Source organism: Nymphalis io, chromosome 1 (assembly GCF_905147045.1).
Source record: "Nymphalis io chromosome 1, ilAglIoxx1.1, whole genome shotgun sequence".
NCBI lineage: Eukaryota > Metazoa > Arthropoda > Insecta > Lepidoptera > Nymphalidae > Nymphalis > Nymphalis io.
The window spans coordinates 15,020,004-15,045,690 of NC_065888.1; the positions used below are offsets into that span (position 1 = coordinate 15,020,004).

The following is a 25,687-nucleotide window of genomic DNA, read 5'->3' on the forward strand; positions in this document are numbered from 1 at the left end:
TTTACTTCTCATAAAGCATATAAAAATTCAATTAAAAAAAGATATTACGATTATAATTATTAATATACACTATAAAAGTGTATCGGATATAGTAAACAAAATAGTTAGAAACTTAAAAAATATGAAGGCAGTAACAGAAAAAAAAGCCGAGATGGCCTAGTGGTTAGAACGCGTGAATCTTAACTGATGATCGTCGGTTCCCGGGCAAGCACCACTGAATTTTCATGTGCTTAATTTGTGTTTATAATTCATCTCGTACTTGATGGTTAAGAAAAATATCGTGAGGAAATCTGCATGTGTCTAATTTCATTGAAATTTTGCCTCATGTGTATTCTACCAACCCGCATTTGAGCAGAGTGGTGGAATAAGCTCCAAATCTTCTCTTCAAAAGTGAGAGGAGGCCTTAGCCCAGCAGTGGGACATTAACAGGCTGTTACTGTTAATAGAAAAAATAATATATATTATAAAAACAACACAACGCATAGTGGAGACCTCATTAACTGAAAGCTATTTTGTACATATTTATTAAGACGTTTCATACGTAAAGTTAGGTAAGTTATCTTTTATATATGATATTACACAAAAAAAAACTTCTAATATATAACACCTAAATTTTGTCTTAAAAATTATATGCCTATGTTATACGAGTATAAGGGTTCATGTACTTTAGGAGCTTGACAGGCTCTCGGAAGAGGAGTGGGAGAAATAACAAGGGACCCGCATTAAGTACTATGGTCAGGGGTTGGAAGTGGCGACACCTTATTATAAATTATTTCAACCATTCAAGAACAATGGTTCCAAAAAGGTGAAAATGTTTCTTATAAAGTGTTCCAAAATTTAGTTTAATTATCAATATTCATAATTACTGTCAGTAGAAATTATTAAGTTAAAATGTAGGTAGCACGATATATTATTAAAAAAAAGTATAGTTTTTAAATCTTTTACATATTTTTTAAGAATAAAATAAAAAGTATTTATATACGAATTATAAATCTTAGCCAAGTCTTAAAACTATTCACGAACTCTTATTTGTTTTGGTCAGAGTAGCACGAATAATCAGCTGACAGTTAGCGACGTAACCTCTTACCCTCCATGTTTCCGAATCTCTCGCCGGCTTATTACTCAACTAAACACTTCAAGATACTTTAACCTGCAATTCACGTGTCAACAATTATTACGTACCTAGTTTTGTCCACTGTTTCTTTCACACTGACGTTAAGTCTTATTTGAATGAGAGGGATGGATGAGGATCCCGCGCCACGGGACGTCCGGCGGCAGTCGCGTCGCGAGGCTGACTGAAATCTGTGCGGTTCTCAAGCAGGTCAGGTCACCGGTAGGGGCTCGTTCAGAAACTGAATAAATCGTATAAATGTTTTAACATTGGCCTTTCAGCGGCAATTTAGAGGGACCGAATTTGTTGACGTTTGAAATTTTATTGTAAACAATTTATCGTGTTAGCGCGGGTCGAGTTAACTACGAACATTGTTTTTAATGTAACCATTATTAATTACATATTAAATGTATACGTTACTTTAAAAGTGTTTTTTTTTTTCAAAATTCGATATTAAAATCAATAAGTATTTAGTTTTAATACCGAATTATTTATAAATTTGGACATTATTTATGCTTTTGTTTCTCTTGCAAATATGTTAGCGTTCATTGATAGGAAACGTTAAATTCATGACATCGTCATATATATGATAATAATTATCATATTTAGATATATTTTCAGTCGCTGTCAAAGTATATCATAATATAAATGTAAGTTATATATTTACTAGCACACATAAACATCGTTCATTTATTCTGTATTTATATTTCTGATCATATACAAAACTCTATATCCTTCGACGCCTCATCTTTGTCTGTTATCCTACCAATAAATTTAATCCTCAAACAAAACCCAAACAAACTTCATCAAACACCTCAATATGAAGGAGGCTTTACTCAGCATCCCACCACCACACGAAAAACCGCTGTAAGCACAAACACCCACACACCGAGAGTTTACAACCTTCCTAAGAATTTGATACTGTTTTTATGTGTGCGTATGGAAATACCTGACGTAGAATAGTACATCTGTGTGCGTTTTCCTGAAAATGGCCGCCCGAACCTCAACGCATGCGTACAAAACGCAAACTAGCTTATTCCGTTTTTTAATTAAGCGGCGAAGCATTTTGATCCCTATTCATAAGTTATTAAGGCGATTGTATTTTTTCGGTGATTTTGAAAAATATTTTTGCTAAGAAGTACGGCGGGCTTTTGAAGTTGGAAGTTGGTAAGGACACTTGCGGCGAGCGTGGAGGGAATCAAAATAACGTATGCTTACATTTAAATGATGTTGCTTTAATATGGAGCCAAGAGAAAAGAGATGTCTGGCTTACAGACTGCTTTCATTACTTTCAGGCTATTTATAGTATAATGGTACTTTAAGGATGTACCTTAATGTACTTTATATCTATTAAAACAGGTACATTTTATATTCGTTCGCGTAATGTGGTATACGCTCCGAGTAGCATCCATTTGTGCTAACTTTAGAGGGTGAAATATTGGACTGCATTTAATGTCACCCTCAGGACCACTTTTAACTTGACTCCGAAGTGTAAAATATTGGATAACATTTGAAAACTGCGTTCAAGAAATAAAGCATCTATCACTTTAGTATATTTTTGAAATATTTTAGAAAATACATAAGAAATTAGGCAGAGATTTTGAAATGGAATAATTTCGGCACTAAATATTTTTCACATTGCACATTCCATTTAGGGGCATTAAAAAAATATTACATTGTTTTTTTATATATAATATGAAGTTGGACGCGTAGATGTGCCATCTGATGTTAAATAGTCACGTTTGACCATAGACCGCTGTTTGTAATATTAACCATTCCTTATATCGTCAATACTCCACCAACCTTGAGATCACTGATTCACCCTTCAAACCGGACTACGATACCAAATATTCCTGTTTCGCGGTAGAATATCTAATGAGTTATACCTACCAAGACGAGCTTACACAACGCTTCCGTAACAGCCTGTGAATGTCCCGCTGCTGGCCTCCTCTCCCTTTTTTTGAGGAGAAGGTTCGAAGCTTATTCTACCACGCTGCTCCAGTGCGGGTTGGTGGAATACACATGTGGCAGAATTTCAATGAAATTAGACAAATGCAGGGTTCCTCACGATGTTTTCCTTCACCGTAAGGCACGAGATGAATTATAATACCAATTTTTACCAAATTTGCCTGTCTGTACATTTTGAACATAAAAATAATATCTAAACATACACAATAGAACTGAATAATTCGTTTACTTTTGTAATCAGTGTTAATATCTAAACAGGTTTGCGTCGCCTGGCTGTGCGCAACTCCGATTCTGAAATGTCTCCCTATTTAATTAGAACGTTTCTGTGTACATACATATGTACTATAAAATTGTCAAATGGAATTATAATAATAATAATAATGTCCTCCAGACCGATTTCGTGTACAATGCACAAGTGTGTGCGCAAACACAGATGTACTCTCTCTTCCCTCATTCCCAACGGCTTTACGTGCTTTTCTAGGCACGGGAGTGTACACACTTTCAACTTTCAGACTCCGGCATGCTAATGAGAATTTTCTGTCAGAAAAACCCAATAACTTTTCTTTTTTTATTTTTATTGGCCCGACCTGGAAATTGAACCCAGGACCTCCGGGTCTCCGGCCTTACATCAAGCCACTAGACCAACGAGGCAGTCAAAGCAATTATTATTGTGTTCCAGCAAACCTGTTTTATCCACTGAACTTATAAAATCAAAAATATATTTATGTAATTTTATCAAAGGAGTAAAATAAATGAATAAAAATAAAATGTTGTCCACGCTTCATAAATGCAATTTTCACAAAAGCTTCGAAACAAAACTCGTTTTAACAAAAGCGTACGAGAAAATTTACATTTAATAAAATTTCGTATAACAAATAAGCTTCTTCATTCGAATTAGCCGGAGCGTGTATCGTTACAGAGATACCGCACCTTTGGCACGAGTTTGTAAGACCTTGGCATTTGTTTTAAAGCGCCTAACTTTTGAACTAAGCGTTGAACATAGTTGTGGTTGCGCTTGTAGACATACATATTTCGATATTAGTTTCTGTAACAAGATAAATGAAAATTACCCGTGGAAATGTTTACAACATACAGTTTAATTCGATTTATATCGTGTGTTCAATATCTTATTACCATTTATTAACGAGTTAAATAATATATTTACTTGGTGGTAGGACTTTGTTGGAGCCCGTCTGGGTAGGAACTACCCACTTACATACTTACACACATTTTCACTTACATTAAATAATCTACCGCCAAGCAGCAATACTTAGTATTATTTAGTTCTGGTTTTAAGGGTTGAATGAGCCATATTACAGGTACAGGAGACAAAACACCTTAGTTCCCAAGGTTGGTGGCGCATTGGCTATGTAAGGGATGGTTAATATTTTGTACAGTACTAACCATCAAGCGGCCCACTTGTCAATCTACCTACCTATCCACTTACCTAATACAATACATATATATATATGCTTAATAAAAAAAATTGTGATAATAATATTATTCGTTCCTATTTAAAAAAATATTGAAAACATGCATAATCATTACTTCGGATGTCCTGAATAACTTTCGACGGTCCAGTTATAGCTTAACTGGTAGCAATTAATCTACTACGGCTAAGCCAAAGGCTTTTGAAGAACAAAGTTTGGAGTTTGGTGATATAATAAACAATACACATAAATACTTACAAAATCGTTGTAAGAAGTACAACTGAAATAAAAATATCAAGATATCTTTTCAATAAATTCCAGTGAAAGTTTTAATTATTTTCCGTCGTAATCGATAAAATCTAAGCGATCTGCTCGTAATGAAAGGACCCTCGGGGTTTATTGGGTTGACCTCGTTGCATAACGCCTTCACTTGATGTCCAACGAATCGCACTTCGCTTCACTGCGACTCGTGAGTTGTTGTACTTACGATGAAAGCTACCATTGGTTCTCGTTTGTTACACACAGCTCTAATCACTTTTTTGTACTATCTTTTTTATATATATACTAGCTTCTGTCCGTGGCTATGCCCAAGTTTGGCCAGATAGTCTGTGTGTTAAGTCATGGTATAAGCTATTCATTCCAAGTTTTATTCAAATCCATTCAGTAGTTTTTGCGTAAAAACGTAACAAAGATCCATCAATCCTCACAAACTTTCGCGTTTTTATATTATGTGATCCTTTTGTTAAACTTGTCGGACGTTTTTTATTTTCTGTTTCGTGTGCAATTTTTTTTTTCTGTTAATACTTTCTTGCATAACGTATAATAATAAAAAGTTACACTTAAATTTCTATTAATGTCTCAAGAACGATTGCGCGTCACCCAATTCAAAATGCCTTGCTATTCCTAGATTTCGTACAAACATAGGAAAGTTTTCACCAATGATCCGTTACATGAGAAAGTACATTTTGTCGCTTTTACAAAAATGTTATCTTTACTTAATTATTAAAAATTTAATTTTCGTTTTTATTTCATTTGTTTATTGCTTTTTATTTTAATATTAGCTTATGTTCGTTTATCTGATATTAATGTTTTATTTTTTATTTTATATATTTATTTATAATAACGTAAGAGTGTAGCGTTTAGTTTTTTTTTTGTTATAAATGTATAACGTTAATATCTCGGTATTGTTGTATTCCAGTTTGAAGGGTGAGGGAGCCAGTGTCATTACAGGCACAAGGGACATAACATGTTAGTAGTAGTTTAGTATAAGCGATGGTTAAAATTTCTTACAATGATAATGTCTATGGGCGTTGGTGACCACTTACTATCAGGTGGCACATATGCTCGTTCGCCTACCTATTCAATAAAAAAAACTGTAATGATGTATCAGACTGTACAAGTCTTTTTCCTGCTCGATAGTTGTGAATATGCCGATGGTGTTTGGAAGAACAATAAATAAATAAATAATTTGTCGCTTAGGATTATATATAGTAGGGGCTAATTTTCAATTCAAAATATGAATTGGTCATTGGATTTTATTCTTATGAGTATTTACGAGAGTCATAAACCGAGCACTAAGTTAGGCCGTGTTTACTCGAGTCGCTTTCAGTGGATTTACTAGTAAATATAAAGCGATTTAAACATACTTTCAATCAAATTGAAGAGTAGTTGATCTAATAAAAGTTTTTCAACTTATTTAACGTAAATTCTAATTTTAATTTGTTTAATTTTTTTTGAGTAACAAACGTTTTCTCGTATCAAGCAATCTTTGTCATATTTTCTATAAACCTCTAATAAATACAACTTTATTATTAATTTTTTTGAAGGATCAGTTTATATCTTGCAATTCCTTATTTTAAAACCTCGTTAAGAAGATGAGGTAAGACTTTTAAAATGGCTCATATTCAAGTATATTACGTTCGGAAAATTCTCTACACGTCCTCTCGTAGCAAATTTCAGTTTATGAAAAAATTATATCAACAACCGACAACCTACCAATTAAGGTTTAACCACGGTTTAAAACTTTAACCACGGCTTTTTAATTATCATTTAATTTTATTTATTCTTTGAACTTAATTTTTTTTAAGCTAAGTACGTCTTAGTTTCAACCCGCGACTTCGCCTGCATGTGAGGGAGACATGAAACCGTTGTCCTTTTCTGTATCCGTGAAAATCTGTAGGCAAAATTTTATGATAATCGGCTTAGACTTGCTTATTTATAATAGTATGTTAGGACTATTTTGTCTTAAGCTTTTTTTACCAATCTTACAGTATCACTAACTTATACGTTATTCTAAGTAACAATACTCATAAGATGATCTAGACATAGCGGGTAGTTTTTTTATAGAACAGGTAGGTGGACGAGCATATAGGCCACATGATGTACTGTGTAAGTGGTCAACAACGCCCTTAGACATTGGCATTGTAAGAAATGTTAATCATCACTTACCTCGCCAATGCGCCACCAACCTTGGGAACTAAGATGTCATGTCCCTTGTGCCTGTAGATACACTGACTATGGCGATTTAAGTGAAGATTGCTTATTGAAATCTATAAACATATATTGAGTTCACAAGTCTTTAAGTTGTGTTTATAATTTATTTCTTATTCGCGGTAAAGAAAAACATCATGAGGTAGCCTGTATTTGGAGGATGAAATATTGGTGCATGATATCCAATTCACTTAGGAGTGGTGGATTAGATACCAAAGACAGGAGGACTTTGGCTAGAAGTGTGACACTTGGGCTCTTATTTTACTTACCAGATACCAACACTTTTCTTTTTCGGTTGGAATGTAGATTATCCGCGAGGAACCGGCGAGTAACTCACTAGTTACGCTTTTCAATAATTACATAGATATTTAAATTAGAACAAATAAATTATTTTATTTTCTGCATGAAAATCAACGAATACTAAATGTAGACTTTTATGTACACTATTAAATTTAGTAATATTTTTCTTTAATTGAGGAATACGCTTTATTTATTTTATATTAAATCAAAATTATTTTATTATAAAAGCAAACTCCTAGCCTTTACGGAGACGGAAAACTATACTTGCTAGAATGTTTTCTTTACTCATGTTTATACAATATTTGTCATACAATAATTAATGATGTTGTGAATTTAAGCAACACTGTTGTTAATATAATAATGATACAAATGTTTTATTTTGTTACAAATCCAATGTTTTATGTGTTTTTTTTAAATATTAATTGTTGGTATTATATTTTTACATTCAATAGTAAACTATGTACAGACATTTTTAATTATGTAAAAATATCCTGAAGGGGTCTTTGATATTGTGAATTTTAAGAATGAATTGAATTTCTGTCATTGAAACGTTACTAGGTGTGTACATTTGTGTTTGATGATATATAAAATTATGTTAGTTACGATGTTAGATATTATTTTTTTCTATAATCCCGTATTTAGATAGAATGACTATTGCATTTTTTCTTACACTTTGAAATATGTTAGGAAAAAAAAGATTGCTTTGAAGTTTCGATGTTTGGAAAGAGCTATATTTACGATTTCATTCAAAAGAATAGTTAAGATTCGTAAAACGTATATTTATACGTTAAATAAATTCCTTTATCCTATGGAATAGAAAGACTCACAGGTAATAGCAAAATCGCATTTGCGTTAAATCACTAAAATTTAGGGGATTCTGGATTGAATTCTCTCTCTCACACTCGAGACGCGACAGTGGATTCTGTGCAATTATGAAAAAAGTTTGTACCATTGGTTGAGTAAAAATATGAATGCAAGCAAGTTGAATAAAAAAAGCACGCGACTTTTTAAGGCACGTTTGTTCCTTGACTTGTCAACTGCTTCCCCTACTACTTAATGACTACATTCGTTCACATACTACAAGTTCTTGGGCCGGTTGGCGTGGCTGGTAGATACTTGCCTTTCACGCCGAAGGTTGTTGTACAAGCTCTGCTTAGTTTGGAATCAGATGGCCGTGTATGAATAATGACCCTGGATATTATTTTATATCAGGATAAAACTTTCAGGAAAAAAAACACAAGATCCATTGCATCCAGTGGCATCAGTAAACTTCGAATGATTCAATTTATAAAATACTTGGCGTACTTAGATATCATAAATTTAAACATTGTATTGAGTATGTTTCACGCATCGCATAGCTTAGCTTAGCTCTCTTGCGGCGTAGTGTAACAATCCTAAGTCATCAGTGTCGTCTGGCTGTCGTAATTGAATCGAGTGGAGACCGTGGTCGTCCAATTAGTCCTGTGCAGAGCAGAGCACACGCGCGACTCTCATGACGTCAGAAAATTGTGAACGATTGCGAACGATTTTAATGGATACGGAACAGAGATCGTTTTTTAATTTACTACCTTTTTTGTTCAACTGTTCTCAAAAATCTCTAATTTTCTTTTCTTTAAACAAAGCTCTTAAATTTTGACGATTCTGCTTAACTCAGTATGTATAATTTTATATAATTTGCAAATAGTTGTCTTTCTTTGTATTCTCTTTAACTGCATGTTAAGTCTTAGGTAAAGTAATTAAAATATTATTTTTACAATTTTAGTTGGAGTAACTTATCATATTTTTTTTAAATCAATTTAAAATCAGCGAAGGTCTCGAGTAATAAACACACGACAAATGAAAACCGTTTGATGATACCCTTATTCCATACAAAAGAATAAAAGTTGATCCTCAAATTATTTATAGTATGAGGCCTCCCTCGAGGTATCAATAAAATAAATAATTAACAAAATATGTTAACGATGAGTGAAGCTATTAAGAATACATAGTAGTTAGTAGCCAACAGAATAAAAAACTTCAATACTTATATTCAACGTGATAACAGGTATTTCCTTCTAGTAGAAATGAGAGGAAAAAGGAGTAGTGATGTACCAGTAAAGTAAAGGATAAAGGACAGGCGCGTAAATAAACCACCTACTTCTAAGGAGTAAAAATGAGGGTTAGGTATCAAATAAAACTTCCAAATATAATTGGTATTGTAATAATTATCGTTCCAAAGTTTGTTATTTACAGAAACTTAGACATTCACATAGGCAGTGATGATCTTTACATAACATTTAATATGGCAGCGTTATATATAAAATGTAAGAAAATTATGTTTTATAAATTGGCAGTTTAGATCATATTGTGTCAAAAATTACAACTCGGCTAAGGTCAAAATCAGACTTGTTTTGTATGATTTATTATTTAAACGCTTTATAAATTGCATTACGTTTTAAAACTTCTATCTTTATATTGAATGTTTTTTAGTCTAATTTTGACCGAAATACAATATCGCGTAGTAATATCCAAAAAGTTCATATTTTGTAACATAGATGGCGTAACTTAGCAGCGAATAAGCTATAAGAGAAATCAGAGTTATTCCATAATATAATAAATATAAAATTAATATTGTTTTGGATAGCTTTCTTAAAATTAAATATTTCTAACAATTCGCATCGTTTTGGCACGTTCAACACATTTATTTGTATTTGCTTTTTTTCTTTTTTAAAAAGAAATAGTTAAAAAAAATTACGTCAAATCAATATTTATTTTTTTACTAATTATTCTTTTCTAAGCCGAAAGTCTTTGTCCTTTTCCGTTATAGTCATTTATTATTTATCTACCTATATGATTAAAATTTAAATTTCGAATGATTTAAAAAATATTGTCTATCAATATTTTTGTGCTAACTTACGCCGAAATGTTCCCTACCTATTCAAACTGACTTACTTACTAACCAGCGTCGTATAGTTTTAACAAAGTTATCTATATAAAAAAAATACATTATAATTTTTTGTCAATAATTTCGAATTCATTTTTCAGATCTGTAAATAGTGTCTTAATAATATCCGAATAGGCCGCAATTAATTCGAGTCAAATACAAAACGCCTAGAAATATTCACAAATGTCCACAAAGAACGATTATTCTAGAACCTATTTATTATCTAGTCAACAATTTGTTTAGTAATATAGTATTCTTCTATTTGCTTCCAGCAGTCTTTATTGTCTACGTATTTATACGTGGATAGTAAAATCTCTCCGTTCTTGTTCTTGCCGTTGTTGATATCTGAAATAAAGAATAAAAAGATAAGGCTGGTGACATCTATTTGACGATATAGTTCTAACTTGGTTCTACATAGGTGTGAGCTAGTTACGACATCTCTTGGAGGAAATATATGTCACCTTGAACGTTTGTGTGCAATTTGTAAACAACTATTTGATTGTAGTGTATGAAAATTGCAATAGATGGCATTAGGCGTAAAGATATTCAGACGCTGTAATATAATGATTGCTTAAGCTACAATAACTCTAGTTTTTAGTCGACGGTACAATGCCTGTTTAAAAGTTACTAAAGTTAAAAAGACTTTTATACGATGATCCATTTTAAATCAGAACGTAGAGACTCGAAACTTCGTAATATAGAATAAGAAATCTTTTTTGAGAAATTTAGATTTTGAGGAAGGTTCTGCCCTTCAACCTTTAATTACATTCGATTAACCCCTTAAAATTATACTTAGGAAACAACGGCAAATAAATTCCAATGACGTACTATACCGCATACTACATATGTACATACGCCGACAAATATATCGCACTGAGAACGCACTAATATCCTCTCTTTTGACTTTAAGCTCTCGAAGTCAGATAGTTCTAGTAACACAATTATGTATTCGCTACAATAAATGAGCGTTAGTCGGGTCCGTTACCTGGTGGTGTTGGGCGTGTGGTGTCGCCGCGGACGGCGCCGCGCCTTGTCCCGCGGGCCCGAGCCGCCGCACGACTCCGCGCTCGAGTCCGTCACAGCGCGGAAAACCTCCTCTGCTGCTATTTACAGATAATTCTATAACCTTCATGAGGATCATACGAACTGATCTATTAAACACTTTTATAATATAAATTGTAGGTATCGAAACTTATGTAAACAGTCGTATCTGCAGAAGTATTTAAAGCTAGATTTTCAGACGGGATATAATATAAATTGAACTGTAATTTTTTAACGTATCTGGTTTGTAATTGTAACTGCTAAATTTTTTGATGATTCTGCTTGATATTATATAATAATATAGTTCTAAACAGGTGAGCTATTTCTATATAAAATTATAAAGTTATTAGAAGTTATTTAACTCATAATTTTATGATAAATTATATTCTTCTAAAAATGTTATCCATCACAAATACTTTGTTCTTACAAATACTATGTTACAGTTTTCATAAGTAAAGTCTGATTGTTTAAAAATTCAGTAATGGTTTTTATATTTTGAGCCGTACTGTAAAATGTTATTACACAGATGAATCAAAGGTGGTTATAGGAGTTTACTTTAATAGAGTATTTTGAAAAGTTATTAGTGCTAAAAATATCATCTATACCCTGTTATATGTCAAAGCACAATGAGTGGTCTCACCTTTCGCAGGCGCTAACGGCATCCTGTATGAAACGCTGGAGTTGCACTCCGCGCACGGCGACCCGCTCGAGTCTGAGTCTGACTCGGTACGGCGCACCATCAGGGTCATCGCTCGTGAAAGGGTGTATTCATCTGCAAACATTGTGTCATAAGAACCCGATAGTTTAATGATGAATACGTTTAAGCTATCTGATGATAAATATTACAAACATAGGTTTCTTTACGTCTTGTATGTGGACGTTTGAAGATGAATATGGAGTTATTGTTATAAATATATTCTCTAAAACATTCATCATTTACATGAATCGATTTTCGAAGTACGGCTAGGCCGCACTACGATAATTGAAATACAGCAGGAGACCAAAAAATGTTGCTGTGCTGCAATAGACCGTATACGGCAGGTGACTAAATTCAGCAAAAAAATGGGGTAGACCTGAGGCTTTGTTAGACAATTCGGTAAGTGACCAGTTTTACGGCCAAAATCGACAGTGTAACAGCCTTTTATAAAATGGCAACAATTATATGAGTATAGTTGTGAGTAGGCTGGAGTAATTAATTACCCGTGTGTGCCGGCGAGCGGTGCGAGTGCGCGCGCGGCGGCGCGGCGGCGAGGGGCGCGGGCTCGGCGCGCCCGAACGTGCGCAGCGTACCACCGCCCGCCTCGCCGCTCACCCCGCTGGCGCCGCCCGCCATGCTGAACGTCGCGTATGGACTTATCTCGTACATTTCTGACGGGTAAATAACGGGATCAATGTTAGATTTATACTTCTGTGTATAGATGTTAGGAAATCTTCATTACTTAATATTGAAATTGTTTATCATTGCTATTGAATATTAAAAATCAGAACATTCCATTATGGATCATGGAAGTACCTTGTTGTTCCTTCTTATTAGGATGTTTGATAGGGGACGATGTGTAAACTTGCTGACAATTCCTTCTGTTATCACGTTTTTCAATGGATTTGTCTTCTTCAGAAACTCCACTTTGTTCGTAGCCTTTTCTGAAGCACGAAGCTGCCATACTATAAAATATTTTGTTTATTAAAATTAATTTTCTTGTTTATTGTTATGCTGTAAGTATAGACTGAGTTTATTGCGTTGCTTAGTATATTTAAGTTCTGACAACCGATATAGTCGTTTATGTTTTTAGCATTTAATAAAACAAACATTCCAGTAGTGGTATATATTGATTCAGCGTCTAACCTTCTTCTATAAGCCAATACTGCTAATAACAGCAGCGCTACGACCAGACCGGCCGCGGCCGCCAGCAGAGTGAAGCCGCCGCCCGCCGCCACGCCCTCCTCGCCACCCGCTGGGAACTGCGCGGGCGCCGCTATACGTTCTGTAAGCACGAAATAAATATTGAACTATAACAGTAAAAATGTAACGAATTTATATTAAAGACATATTCACACTAGGATTTTTATTCAAATTAAGATAAAATAATTCAAGTTTTACATCTTACTTTTCTTTTCTATAGAAGTACACGTAAAAATACATCATGCCTAATAAATAAAACAATATCACAAGAAATTCTGAGATTACGTCTTAAATCGAAAATTTGGCCCTCTCAGAACCTACATAGCCTATATATATATACCATATATATACATAGCCTATTCATAATGTTATGGAAAACTTTGAGAGCTCATTCCATAACATTCTCTTGGCAAAATTTTATCAGACGTCTAACATTTCTTACGACATTCCTACGTTTCGTAGTCTGCGAAAAATTAAACACTTGAAAGTCCAAACAAAAACAATTCCTTCTATTGAGCTGCCTCAATTTTTGGGAACAAAAAAATAAAAGTAATTTAAAAAAAAATTATGAATAGTTCTCACCGCCATCTTCAGTTAACGTAGAGAAGTAATAAGTCGCTGTAGTAGACCCCGCGGTGCTCAGGGCGACTACTTTCAGGTGATACCAAGTAGCTGAATGTAGACCACACAGTGCAGTTGGTAGAATATCCAATCCAACAGTTTCTGATCTCCAAACAGTTTCCTCAAAGCCTCGGATAGAGACAACGAAATGGATCAAAGGGCAACTGTTACTGTCCCATGTCAGAAAATTTAATCGAACACAGCTACTGTTGCTCGTGATCATGTGTTTTTCCACTGCTGGCTTAGAAGCTGTAAAAATATGAATTTCCAAATTAATAACACAAAACTAAAAATCTCTTGTAGCTTATTGAAAATATCTGCTAGACTGATAGAATTGAAACATTTGGTTTCATATACCTTGTTGGCGATCAAGTATGTCAACAGTTTATTACTAAGTCTCCTTATTTTATTTTGAGTAATGGAAGTATAGGTAGTATATGCATCGATACATACATTGTTACCCCAACAGCTATATCCAAATATTAATAGTGCAAGAGGGCACTATTAAGAAAGATAATTATAGTATATTATCTTCTTTTATTTATTATGGGTATATCAACAGTAAATACATTATAAGAAATGATAAGACAATTGTTTATATGTAAAAGATCTTATATATGCACCAGTTACAAACCATATACACAATATTTGCTAAACATTTATTATCAATCTGCAAAGACAAAATAAACATATAAGCGTTATCGATTGCTTATTAAATACTTTGGACAATTTTTTTAGTTGTGTTGAGGTTTTATGAAATTATTTTGATTGTCACTGTTGCTACCTATTATAATAAACAATAATAAATTATGTTTTACGAAATGATTATTAATTGTACTAGTTTTATATCATACCGCCACCACTTGTAGAAGCTGATAGGATTTCGCTCGTTGATGATGGCCCTGCAGCATTATGAGCGGTAATTCGTAGTCGATAGGTCGCACCACACGCCAGCTGTCTCAGTGCATAAGTGCGTGCAGTTCCAACCATCCAAATCGACTGCCATGCTCCATCGCCACGTGCATATTCGAGAGTAAAACCTGAAAACATTTGTTTGAACTCGTATTTATAAGGAAAGTGTCCTCCTTAATTATTTGAATATCCAACTTAATTATACACGTACTGTGAGAGTCGGCGGCGTCCCACGCGAGCAGCAGCGCTGCGGGCGCGGCGCCGCTGAGGCGCAGGCGCGGGCGCGCGGGTGGCGACGATGCGCGCAGCTCCCACACGCCGCGCTCCTCACCCCACGGGTTGCGCACCACGCAAGTGTAGTTGTCCGACATCACTGCCTCTAGTTCTGTCATACAAATAAACATTTATCGGTCATTGCGTTCATATTTCATTATATATTAAAGACAATAATTTTTATGGCAATAATCTATTATAAATTTAGCGGAGATTGTCGGCCAGGAAGAACGGGCCGACAAATCCGAGCAAACACCGAGAATTGAGTTATGCGTACTTAATTGGTATTGTATGACATTCAGTCTTATGTGCAAATCAGCGTGATCGATGTCAGTGGATCATCTCTAAAAAGAGAGAGGAGACCAGCAGTGGGATATTTACTTTATAGTGTTGCTTTTTAGTTTATTAAAATTGAAGTTACTTGGTATGACAATACGATGTCCTTCTATTCGAATTCTTGGGTCTGTAGTCGGTGAAGGCGGTCGGCGGCGACTCCAAACACGAAGAGGGGTAGGAGTGCCCGCACCTCCACACGTTAATACAACACGTGAACCTTCCGCTGCTGTTATTCTACGTGGAAATGACCAAATTTTTGCTCCAGCTGAAAATAAAGGTATAATTTTACATCCTTTTTAAAATTTTATATATAATAATAAATAATATTATTATTTGTTTTATTTATAAACGATTTCAATACTGAAGAGTTTTATTTAAAATACTGAAATGCCCATTAATTCAAATACAATTAAAACAACAATTGTATAATTTACTCAATTGAAATAAGCATTAAGATAACATATACTTAAATGCAACACTTAATTATATAATAGCTAGCTAATAAGTTTTCCATAAAAAATGTGTTTTTGTATAATATAACTTGACTGTCTCATTGTTTTAGAGACTGCAAATAAGGCCGCAGATTCCGAGGTCCCGAAGGCAAGCCTCAGGCATACTAGTTTAATATATTTTAGGATCTTACCCCTTGAGCTTGGTTTCTTGGCAACGATAGCACTCATCTCCCCCTCCCCGGCCGTCGTGGCAGCGGTAACCCAAAATTCATAGAGTTGGTGCTCCTGTAGTCCACGCACTTCCAGCATTTGCTCCTCATCTGAATGCGGCACCATCACGTGGGAGTGCTGGCCTGTCCTGTCCGAAAGATTTACTTGAATGTTTTTTATTTAATAGACCTGAGTAAAGTAGACATACATATATGTATAACAATAGAATTTATGGGTAAATTTACAGAACCGAGAAAAACTGCTAGAAAATTACCAGTTCACAGTTTTTATTATAAGTACAATTACAAGTGTAATTGACGAATACTTTAACATTTAAATAGCAACAAAATTCCTGAGGCATTTTAATAAATCGTTCGATATAAACCTTGTCATTATTAAACTATTCGTACAAACCTTTGAGGCCTATTATACACCGTGTAGTGTCTAATCTTTCCATTTTTCTGCGCAGGTGCGAGCCAGCTCACAATCACCGATTCTTCAGAATTTGGTACAGCTTTTATATCAGCTGGTGGTCCCGGGACTGAAATTAAAAATATATAAAATCAGAAAGGCTAGCTTTCGACTATATTTCGATTATATTCATAATAATATGTGTGTTTCTGTAGTACGCAGCATCAATCTGTGTGCCATAATTTACTAAACATATTAGTTTCGGTTATTTGGTATAATTAAGTACCTGAATAGTAACGACTACTGACCGTCGTCAAGCGTGGTGCAGTGCGTGGCGGCGGGCGGGCCCAGGCCGGCGGCCGTGCGCGCCGCCACCTGCAGCGAATAGTTGCCCGCTCGCAGCCCTCCTACTTGCGCTTCTCCGCCACCTGCTCGACGCCTTTCCCATATTGCATCAATTAAGCCGACCTCCTGATCAAACCGAATAACAAATATCATAACCTTTGAAATAAAGCTTTAAATATAGAATTTATAAACATATAAAACCATAATTAAAGATCCAGCGTATGAGAAAAAGGTAAAATAATAAAAGCTTTAAAGTAAAATAATAAATAATAAAATGCACATACTATTTTATTTTCTAGAACCGACTTATAATAAAAATAATAAGCTCCTTCTGATCGACGTTTAACCTCGGCGGGCAATTTCAAGAAGTTTAACTATCTACGCAGGAGATTAGGTAAAGCCCAATCTAATACGATTGGAGGTGAATCACGAACATGATCGGCAGGGACGATCAAGAACAGTTTAAACACTGTCAACTTTTCAAACTGGAGCCGGAGGTTTTTCTGAACCTATACGACTTGGGAACCTTGGGATTCCTTTAAGGCTGCCAACGCTCCTGCAAAACCCTTGTTGTTGTAGATATCTATAAGTGATTGTTGTCACATTTCAAACTTCACGCCACTACTGACTATTTCAAATAACCCATAACTTTTATTAATTTTTATTGTTTCCTATGTGGTTATTACCTGGTACATAATTTCATATCCTAAAAGAAGTCCACCTCTTGAAACAGCTGGTGGTGGCTCCCACCATACGCGAAAGGATTGGGCGGATAGTGGCTCGCAGCGGATATGTTGCGGTGGAGCGTCGGGAACTGAAAGACATCACACAGATTATAGATCTATTATAAAATTTATGCATACATGTATTATTGTTATAATGATCAATGTGGAACAGTCCTGATTTTTTATGTAATTTGGAAGGCAGACGAGCATATGGACTACCTGGTAATTGGTCACCTTTACGCATACTAGAAATGTATGAATTATAAAACACTACTCAAAAAAGTGTTTAAGATGTTAGGTATTTTGTGCATAATTACATTGATTTGCTCAGTTGTTATATCCTTAAATAAAATAATATAGAATATTGATGTGTGGCAAGAAAATGTATATGATGATCGGTAGCATCTACACTTGTACAAAGCCCTATTACCAAGATATAGTAGATTGTCTACACTTTAAAGATTTCAAGTAAAAATATAAGCAAATAATATTACCATCCTCAAGAGTAGTGGCAGCTAGTGGAGCACATGAAGGTCCAGCGCCCACAGCGTTAAACGCGCGCACGCGTACCTCGTACCGCGCATGTGCACGCAATGATGCGAGCCGAGCATGAGTCGCGGCCCAACCTGGTACTGTCAATGCTAGTGATGTGTTGTCTCCGCGCCACCATATCGCGTAACCGAGCAATTCACCATTCCAGGATTCTTGAGATGGAGGCTACAATTGTATATGTTTTTTTATAACAGGATACTTAAAGTTTAAATGGATATCAAAAACTGTTACTACCTGCCACTTGACTAAAAGTTCTCCTGGTGCGTCTGCTTGAATTTCGACGTTTCGAGGAGGCTCTGAAGGCGCTGTAATTAGGATTTTAAGTATATTAATTAATTAAACTTATTAACATCCTTATCATATTATTTTTAGCTATCATTGTATTTTATTTATTATTTTCTATTAGAAGTACCTTCTTCTAAAGTTTGCACGATAACGGATTCAGAATATTCACTATCGCCGATATCATTAACGGCAGCAAGTCGTAATGCGTACGCTGTCGCTGGCCTGAGACCATCCACTCGGTATTCCAGGATCACTTCAGATTCTGACTCTACTGATTCTTGTCTGAGAAATAAATACCAATAATATGTTAGCAATTTCATTCGAATGCCATTTGAAAAGTTTTTATAGTTTTTATACCAGAGGTTAGGCTATAAAAACTTTTCTGAAACGTTTATCAAATTCGAATGGAATAATTAGTCTAGAATCGGAACCCTCATTAATCGACTATAGCGCTATCGGCTATTATCAACCAATGACGTCTTAGGTTAAAGCTAAATTAGTTATTTTAAAAGGAAAGATTAGAAAAAAACTTACAAGTCACTATTAAAAAATACGTAAAAAGCAAGAAAATAACTGATTATGAAGAGAATATATAGATTTACAATGAGAATGCTATTGATATTATATTGGTATACCTTTGTATAAGCAAATCAGGTGAGAGGTCTCTGGTGGGTGCGTCTGTCCAATCGGCAGCACGTCGCGCGTCACCCACGACGCGGTACTGTAGACGATAGGCTCGTAAGCGCGCGTTACCGTCGTACCCGCGTTTCCACGCAAGGCGTGCCGCTCTTCCTTCACGACGTACTACGACCAGACCTCGAGGTGCCTCGGGGAACTCTGTTTTCACCATTAATATTTTTTTAATAAATCAATAATACCTTATAAATGTCGAACTGCTTTTCAAAGGCCACATAAAAAAGAGTATGGGAGCTTATTAGATTATACTGATTTACATCGGATTGATGGAAATACGTGTGCTATAATTTCATCCGACATAATGTTACACTTATTTCCTATAAAAATAAATGCCTGCATGCCGAATTCGAGTCCTTAAACCTTGCTAAAATTTCATGTGTTGTATTATTATACATCCATTCTTAGTATCATAATAAAAACTCGAATTTACTGATCTTCTTATCTTACGTTATCAATAGTTCGTGTCTAGAAATTCTTTAAAATATTTGTTCCTAAATGTACTTAATTGTGATAGTGTCTGGCAACAAAAACGTACGCACAATAAAACGATGTAAATCAATTAAGAGACAAGATACAACGAAGGCACGAACAACGCGTTTGTGCCGATACAATCATTACTATATTATATATGCAAATCATTACTATATTATATATGTTTGTTACGGCTAAAACAGAATATATTTGTTGTAATTATATATAAAGCGACCTTGAATCCAATGGTAGCACAGGGGCTACTTTTTTATACCAAACACCTACGACCACCGAGCCCTGAGCCGCGGTTGAAAATTAGTTATATATAAATAAATTAAAAATAATACTTATTTACATGTCCTACTTTCGTATTACCTTGCACAGCTAAATAAATAAGCAGCTCATCACGACCGAAAGCGTTCTCAGCACGACAACGGTATACGCCAGAGTCGCGGCGTTGAGCATGAGCAATAGTAAGTGTAGAGCTCGCACCACTCTCCGACCTTTTCTCTGATACTGACACTCTGTAAAATGCGTCATAGTAATATGAAGGTGTAATTAATAATTAATTTACATTGACTTATGATATAGAAATTGATCTAGATTTTATACTTTTTTATATGAAATAGGAAGGCGAACGGCCAAATGGCCATCTGATTTTAAATGGTCAGCACAGTCCACAGACATTGACACTGTAAGAAATATTAACCATTTCTTACTTCGCCAATGCGCCACCACCCTCGAGAACTAAAATGTAATGTCCCTTGTGCCTGGCTCACTCACCCAACCCATAAACAATATATAATAAGTATTGCCGTTGAACGGTATAATATGGTGGTTCCTATTTAAATGGGCTTGCACATAGCCTTTTCATGTTTTGGATTTTTTTTGTTTTTTCGAATTCATCAATATGTTCGTGGGGCAAAAAGAGTTACTTTCAAATTTATATGGTAAGAAAGTAATTATTTAGATGCAAAAACTTCATGCCATGACTAATATAAAGATATCAAATAAGTGTCACGACCGTGACAAAATCTTGAGTTTTGTTACCGGTATGTGGAAAGATCAAGTCGTTGCATGTTATGCGTCCAGTGTAGTTGTATAGGCGGATCGCCGCGCGCAGCGCACGACAACGACGCACTTGAAGTACGACGTACGGACATGTTTCTTGATGAGAACTCAAAGTGAGCGGGTTCTGAAAAATGTGAATAATTACTTTAATGTATGTTTGGAGCTTATTCCTTCAATCGAGGACGTAAAGGACTGGAAATAATTTTGTCCTAATATGAAGGTTTCCTTAAAGTATTTTCCTACACTGACAAGTACGAGGTGAATTATAAACACATATTTAGCAACAAAAATTCACTAGCATTTGTTCGAATATGAACTATCGGTCTTCGTATAAAATCCATGTTAATGATGTTAAATCTTGGGAACTGTTTGTGAATTTAATATTTGAAAAATGAGTCATTTTTATTTACTTTATTATTATATAAATATTAAATAGTTTAATAAATTTATGCATTGACGATATTATAATCAAATATTTTATAAATACAAACCATTAACGGAAACAGTGATAATTTTCGACAGTCCTCTGCCGACGTTGTTGTCTGATCGACACATGTAGCGACCCTCGTGTGCGTGCACGGCCGCCGCAGCGCTCAGCGAACCATTACTTAAAACTGACAATGGCAACTCTATACGGGTTAGGGGACGAAAATCGCCTGAACTTGGACCTGTAAATAAAAAATAGTTCTTTAACTATCTAAATATTTAAATATTTTATGCAAAAATTTATCAACGTCTGCTGTGTTCTTGAACTTCCGAGTTGATTTGTTTGGACATTGCTTTTACAAATGAAATTTGTTGTATATTATATTATGAACGTTTTGAGTTCGTTGTTATTTACTCACAAAATACACGTTCCGAAAGACACATCGCGAATATATTATTACGTACATAAATAAACATACGAAATCAAACAGAGATATTATTTTAACAAGTATTGGGTCAAAACTCCAGGGGTCATCAAAACATAAAGATTTATTAAAATTAGGACTTTCGGAAATAGGGTATATCTTGAAAGAAAAAATAAGAAGAAATATTAAATACCCACCTTGTGCTTTCAACCAAGTAATCCTTGGTTCTGGATAACCTTTCGTAGAGCAATGTGTAAGTATTTGTGTTCCAAGCAGAACAGAAACGTCTTGTGGCTCATATACCCACGATGGAGCAACTGTGACGTGGAAATGAGTTCCGTTATAAGGTGTTTATTGATTTTATACTTAACAAACTATGGTTAAGTTTCGTAAATTGATAAGAAATATGTTTACTTAATAAAATATAATATGTAAATCCTACAAATATATTATATTAAAAAAGTAAAAAAACGACATGAAAGACATTTTGTTGAACCCTTTTTTAATAGATCAAGAAAGGTAAAAACGGCAAACATGTTATCTTTCAAGTATACATTTTCAATTTATATATTTTGTTATGACTGTAATTTACCCTTAACGGCCAGTCGTGCTGTGTGATTGACTTCTGCCGCCGTGTTGCTTGCGACACACGTATACTCTCCACTGTGTTTCGACGTCACATGCGAGAAGATTAGAAAACTAAACTCGTCCAGAGATTTCTCTTGAACCTGAAAATTTATTATTTGTTTACTTATATTAATTAGATATATTTTATTTTAAATAATGTTGATGAATGAACATGAACCAACTTGCAAATTTGAAGGAATATGTAATCCATCTTTTAACCAGGAAAAGTAGACGGGCTTGTCTCCAGATGTTATACCACATAAAACTTGTATTGAACTTCCTTCCACTAAGTCTGCTGGAAACGAAAAGCCGGCAATTTTCGGTGGATCTGAAATATTATAGTAGAGAATAAAAATATTGAATTATGCATGCTCATTGAGGATTCTATAATTTTAAGATACTCGCTTCTGACAAAAATCTGTACATCTTTTTGGGCATACTGCCCAGATGGTGCGGTCACCCTGCATGAATACACTCCAGCATCGGCTGGTTCAGCTGGCCAAAGTAGGAGTTCTCCGCTACTTCCCGACAGCGCTCTGCCTGTCGACCCGACATCTAGCCCTCCTCGCTGCCACCTGATATCACTAAGGAATACATTACAAACATCAGATCTTTAGAAACAAGATACTACAATACGATTTAACAATAAAAATGACATGCTCTATATTATAAGTGATAAATAAAAGACGAAAAATTCTGGTGATAATGACAGGCTGGATACACTACCGAAATAAACAAAAACGAAACTTATAGTCTTACTAAAAAATGCACCTCCATCAACCTGATTGGAAATCCGGAGTAAGGGCAGTAGAGTGTTGTATTAACTCCAGCTACCACGCGAACTGGTCCGATGTTCCGTATCGATGGTGGTCCTGTGAAACGAAAACATCAGAATTGATACTAATGTTAATATACACACTTATATATTGTATTAAAGGAAAATTGCTTAATTTTAAAAGTTCGTTTTGTACAATAAATTTGTTAACAGTAACAGCCTGCGAATGTCCCTCTGCTGGGCTAAGGCCTCCTCTCCCTTTTTGAGGAGAGATATGGAGTTTACTCCACCACGCTGCTCCAATGCGGTGGAATACACAAGTGGCTGAATTTCAGTGAAATTAGACACATACAGGCTTCCTAACGATGTTTTCCTTCATCGTCAAGCACAAGATGAATTATAATCACAAATTAAGCACATAAAAATTCAGTGATGCTTGCCCGGGTTTGAACCCACGATCATCGGTTAAGAATCACGCGTTCTTAACACTGGGCCATCTCGGTTTCTTATTTTATTTTATTAAATTTGTGTAATAAAGGAGCATTACACTAACTTATTAATATTCAAAGAAAAACTACTTTAATCATACAATATGGATAAAGCAAATGAATACAGCGGATTAAATTTTGTTTATGATACAATTTACAACACCATGTCTAACAATAAGAAAACGACCTAAACCTTATCACTTGTAAACGAATTCATGTAACTTAATTTGTGTATTGAATTTAATATTAGAGATAAAATGTCATTATTTACTGAACTATATAAATGTTGTGTATTTTTATGTTTGATATATTTACCGTAAACGTTAAGCCTTGTCGAGTGCTCTACAGCGCCTCTTGTATTGTGCGCGCGACAAGTGTAGCGCCCGCCGTCTTCAGGTCGAACAGATGTTATGTTGAGATAACTCACGACATCGCCGTTGGGACTCATGAATTGTGAGATGCTTCTGTATAAACGATAAAGTCATATACATAAATGTTAAATATCTTTCGAGCATTCGAGCGAGTAATGTAATATGGTAAGGTATTTTGAAGATAATTTGGTTTGATAAAGTGCCAGAAGATACACGTGTGGCAATATTTAAATTGACATGTGGAGGTATTCTCTGGATTATTTATACTCAACCGTGAAGAAGCTTGGATGTTGCCTTTGCCTTGCATTGGTAATAATAAGCGATAACTATGAAAATTGACATACAAATACACAAAATTACAAAATCGAATTGTAAATTCTTAATTGAAGGGCATTGTCATTAACCTCTGCGGTGTATTATGTTCCTCGACCACTTGCATGTCGAGAAGCCAAGTGAAGCGTGGCGGCGGCGACCCTGATGCGGAGCAGTGGAGTGCGAGTGCCGGCCCTGGATGTAGGGCCTGCTCGATAAACGTATAGTGTAGTTCCGGGGCCGTGTCTGAAATACACGAATGTTTTATATAAAATGTTGCAATTATACAATAATAGAATTCTATATTACATATTGTGTAAATAAATATAATTAGGTCGCTATCATAGTCGATTCAATCCATTTTTTATAAATGATATTTTAGTATTATAAAGTGATTATTGTAAATTTAAGACAAATCGTTGGAGCCAAATTCTGAGATACATGAAATATATGTATACAAATAATAATTTTTCATTTAAGATAATTTTATAATTATATAAGGTTTATAATAATATACAATACAAATTGAAACCGTATTAAAGACAATGAAAAATTAATATATAAGCAAAAATATTCCAATTTTGAATAAATATATAAATTTTAAAATTAAATTTGTTTGTCATTAATTTCGCATACGGTTCTTCTCTGATTTTGCGTCCAGAAAACGAACGTCCATTAATCAAGAGTGTCAAAACAGAATCCAATCAACGCCTCGAATTCTCAATAAACAAAGGACCAGCGACGTATGGAGCTCATTCATCATCTGATCACGGACAACAAAAAAAATATTCATCTTTATTTTTCTTAATTTTGTACGGTACGCACGTACAATACAAATTTTGCAGTTAGTGAAAACCGCGTTGAGGCAATTCTCAAAATCGAGCTAAGTCGTAGCAAATTTGTAATAGCTATTATTATTATTTTTTATTGATTGCCTCATTGGTCTAGTGACTTAAGGCCGTGGATCCCCAGGTCTTGGGTTCAAACCCCAGAACGGGCCAACAACAAAAAGTTATAGGTTTTTCTATCGAAGATTCTCAATAGAACGAATAGACACTAACATCTAAAATTAAGGGCCAATATGGTCCGGTGATAAGTACACCTGAATATTAACTGATGTTCGCGAGATAAAATTCAGGCAACAACCACTGATTTTTCGCGTGCTTAATTTGTGTTTATAATTCTGAAAACATCGTAAGAAAACTTGTGGTGTCCAATTTCATTAAAATTCTACCACAAGCAGGTCCCCAAACCTGCATTGGAGCAGTGTGTGGAACGAAGCTGCTTTTCCCCAAAGGGAGAGGAGGTCTTAGTCCAGCAGTTGGCTTACTTTACCTTTTCTGCTCTAACATGTAATTGAAATAAATAAAAACAAACAAATGAAAAGTCAATTTATTTTCTTAAATAAATAGCAAGTTCCACAAATAGTTTAACAATCAGCGACATAGCTCAAAGCATTACCCGAGCTCAGTAAATGAGCGTGACAGAGGAATTATGAGGCAGTAAATAACGGAGCAATGCTAGTGAGCTCTTTATTGCGGAATACGGGCTGAGTTGCCGGACGGGCTGACAGGCGATCTGTTTGAGCTTGGACCAAGTCATTATGTGTAGCGGAGTATGCTTGCTTCCTAATCAATCATTATTAATCAATAACGTTCCGGTTAAGATGTAGTTATTAAGCTTTATATATTTTCTTTATATATATTGTACATAATTATTCTTTGTACAACTGTGACTCAT

At 34.9% G+C, this 25,687-nt stretch overlaps 2 protein-coding genes across 2 annotated transcripts in view; both read right to left on the reverse strand.

Moving 5' to 3' along the window:
- Positions 1-10,494: 10,494 nt before the first annotated feature.
- On the reverse strand, positions 10,495-12,619 carry LOC126770634 (uncharacterized). The gene is made up of 4 exons (XM_050490140.1): positions 12,464-12,619; positions 11,904-12,035; positions 11,208-11,322; positions 10,495-10,567 (listed from the first exon to the last, which is right to left on the reverse strand). The coding sequence occupies exons 1-4, from the start codon at positions 12,594-12,596 to the stop codon at positions 10,516-10,518; spliced, it is 432 nt and encodes a 143-aa protein (XP_050346097.1). The 5' UTR covers positions 12,597-12,619; the 3' UTR covers positions 10,495-10,515.
- A 125-nt stretch (positions 12,620-12,744) lies between these two features.
- LOC126781824 (cell adhesion molecule Dscam2-like) overlaps positions 12,745-25,687 on the reverse strand; it is an 87,595-nt gene continuing 74,652 nt past the window's right edge. The window contains exons 9-26 of the mRNA XM_050506894.1: positions 24,040-24,193; positions 23,580-23,728; positions 22,783-22,873; positions 22,407-22,585; positions 22,184-22,329; positions 18,860-18,920; positions 18,413-18,562; positions 18,235-18,305; positions 17,943-18,165; positions 17,410-17,537; positions 16,687-16,849; positions 16,382-16,508; positions 15,949-16,115; positions 15,391-15,570; positions 14,908-15,081; positions 13,746-14,033; positions 13,107-13,245; positions 12,745-12,925 (exon numbers count right to left, since the gene is read on the reverse strand). Of these exons, the coding sequence (XP_050362851.1) occupies positions 12,745-12,925; positions 13,107-13,245; positions 13,746-14,033; positions 14,908-15,081; positions 15,391-15,570; positions 15,949-16,115; positions 16,382-16,508; positions 16,687-16,849; positions 17,410-17,537; positions 17,943-18,165; positions 18,235-18,305; positions 18,413-18,562; positions 18,860-18,920; positions 22,184-22,329; positions 22,407-22,585; positions 22,783-22,873; positions 23,580-23,728; positions 24,040-24,193 (2,771 nt within the window). The remainder of the gene's footprint in view (positions 12,926-13,106; positions 13,246-13,745; positions 14,034-14,907; positions 15,082-15,390; positions 15,571-15,948; positions 16,116-16,381; positions 16,509-16,686; positions 16,850-17,409; positions 17,538-17,942; positions 18,166-18,234; positions 18,306-18,412; positions 18,563-18,859; positions 18,921-22,183; positions 22,330-22,406; positions 22,586-22,782; positions 22,874-23,579; positions 23,729-24,039; positions 24,194-25,687) is intronic.

What these genes read in the sequence shown, in the direction of transcription:
- LOC126770634 (XM_050490140.1), bottom strand. Translation starts at nt 12,596, where the DNA reads ATGGCGGGCGGCGCCAGCGGGGTGAGCGGCGAGGCGGGCGGTGGTACG. An exon ending in CCGCTCGCCGGCACACACGG is followed by an intron (nt 12,036 to 12,463) that starts GTAATTAATTAC and finishes CAATGTTTGCAG; the next exon opens with ATGAATACACCCTTTCACGA. An exon ending in GCCGTTAGCGCCTGCGAAAG is followed by an intron (nt 11,323 to 11,903) that starts GTGAGACCACTC and finishes TGTAAATAGCAG; the next exon opens with CAGAGGAGGTTTTCCGCGCT.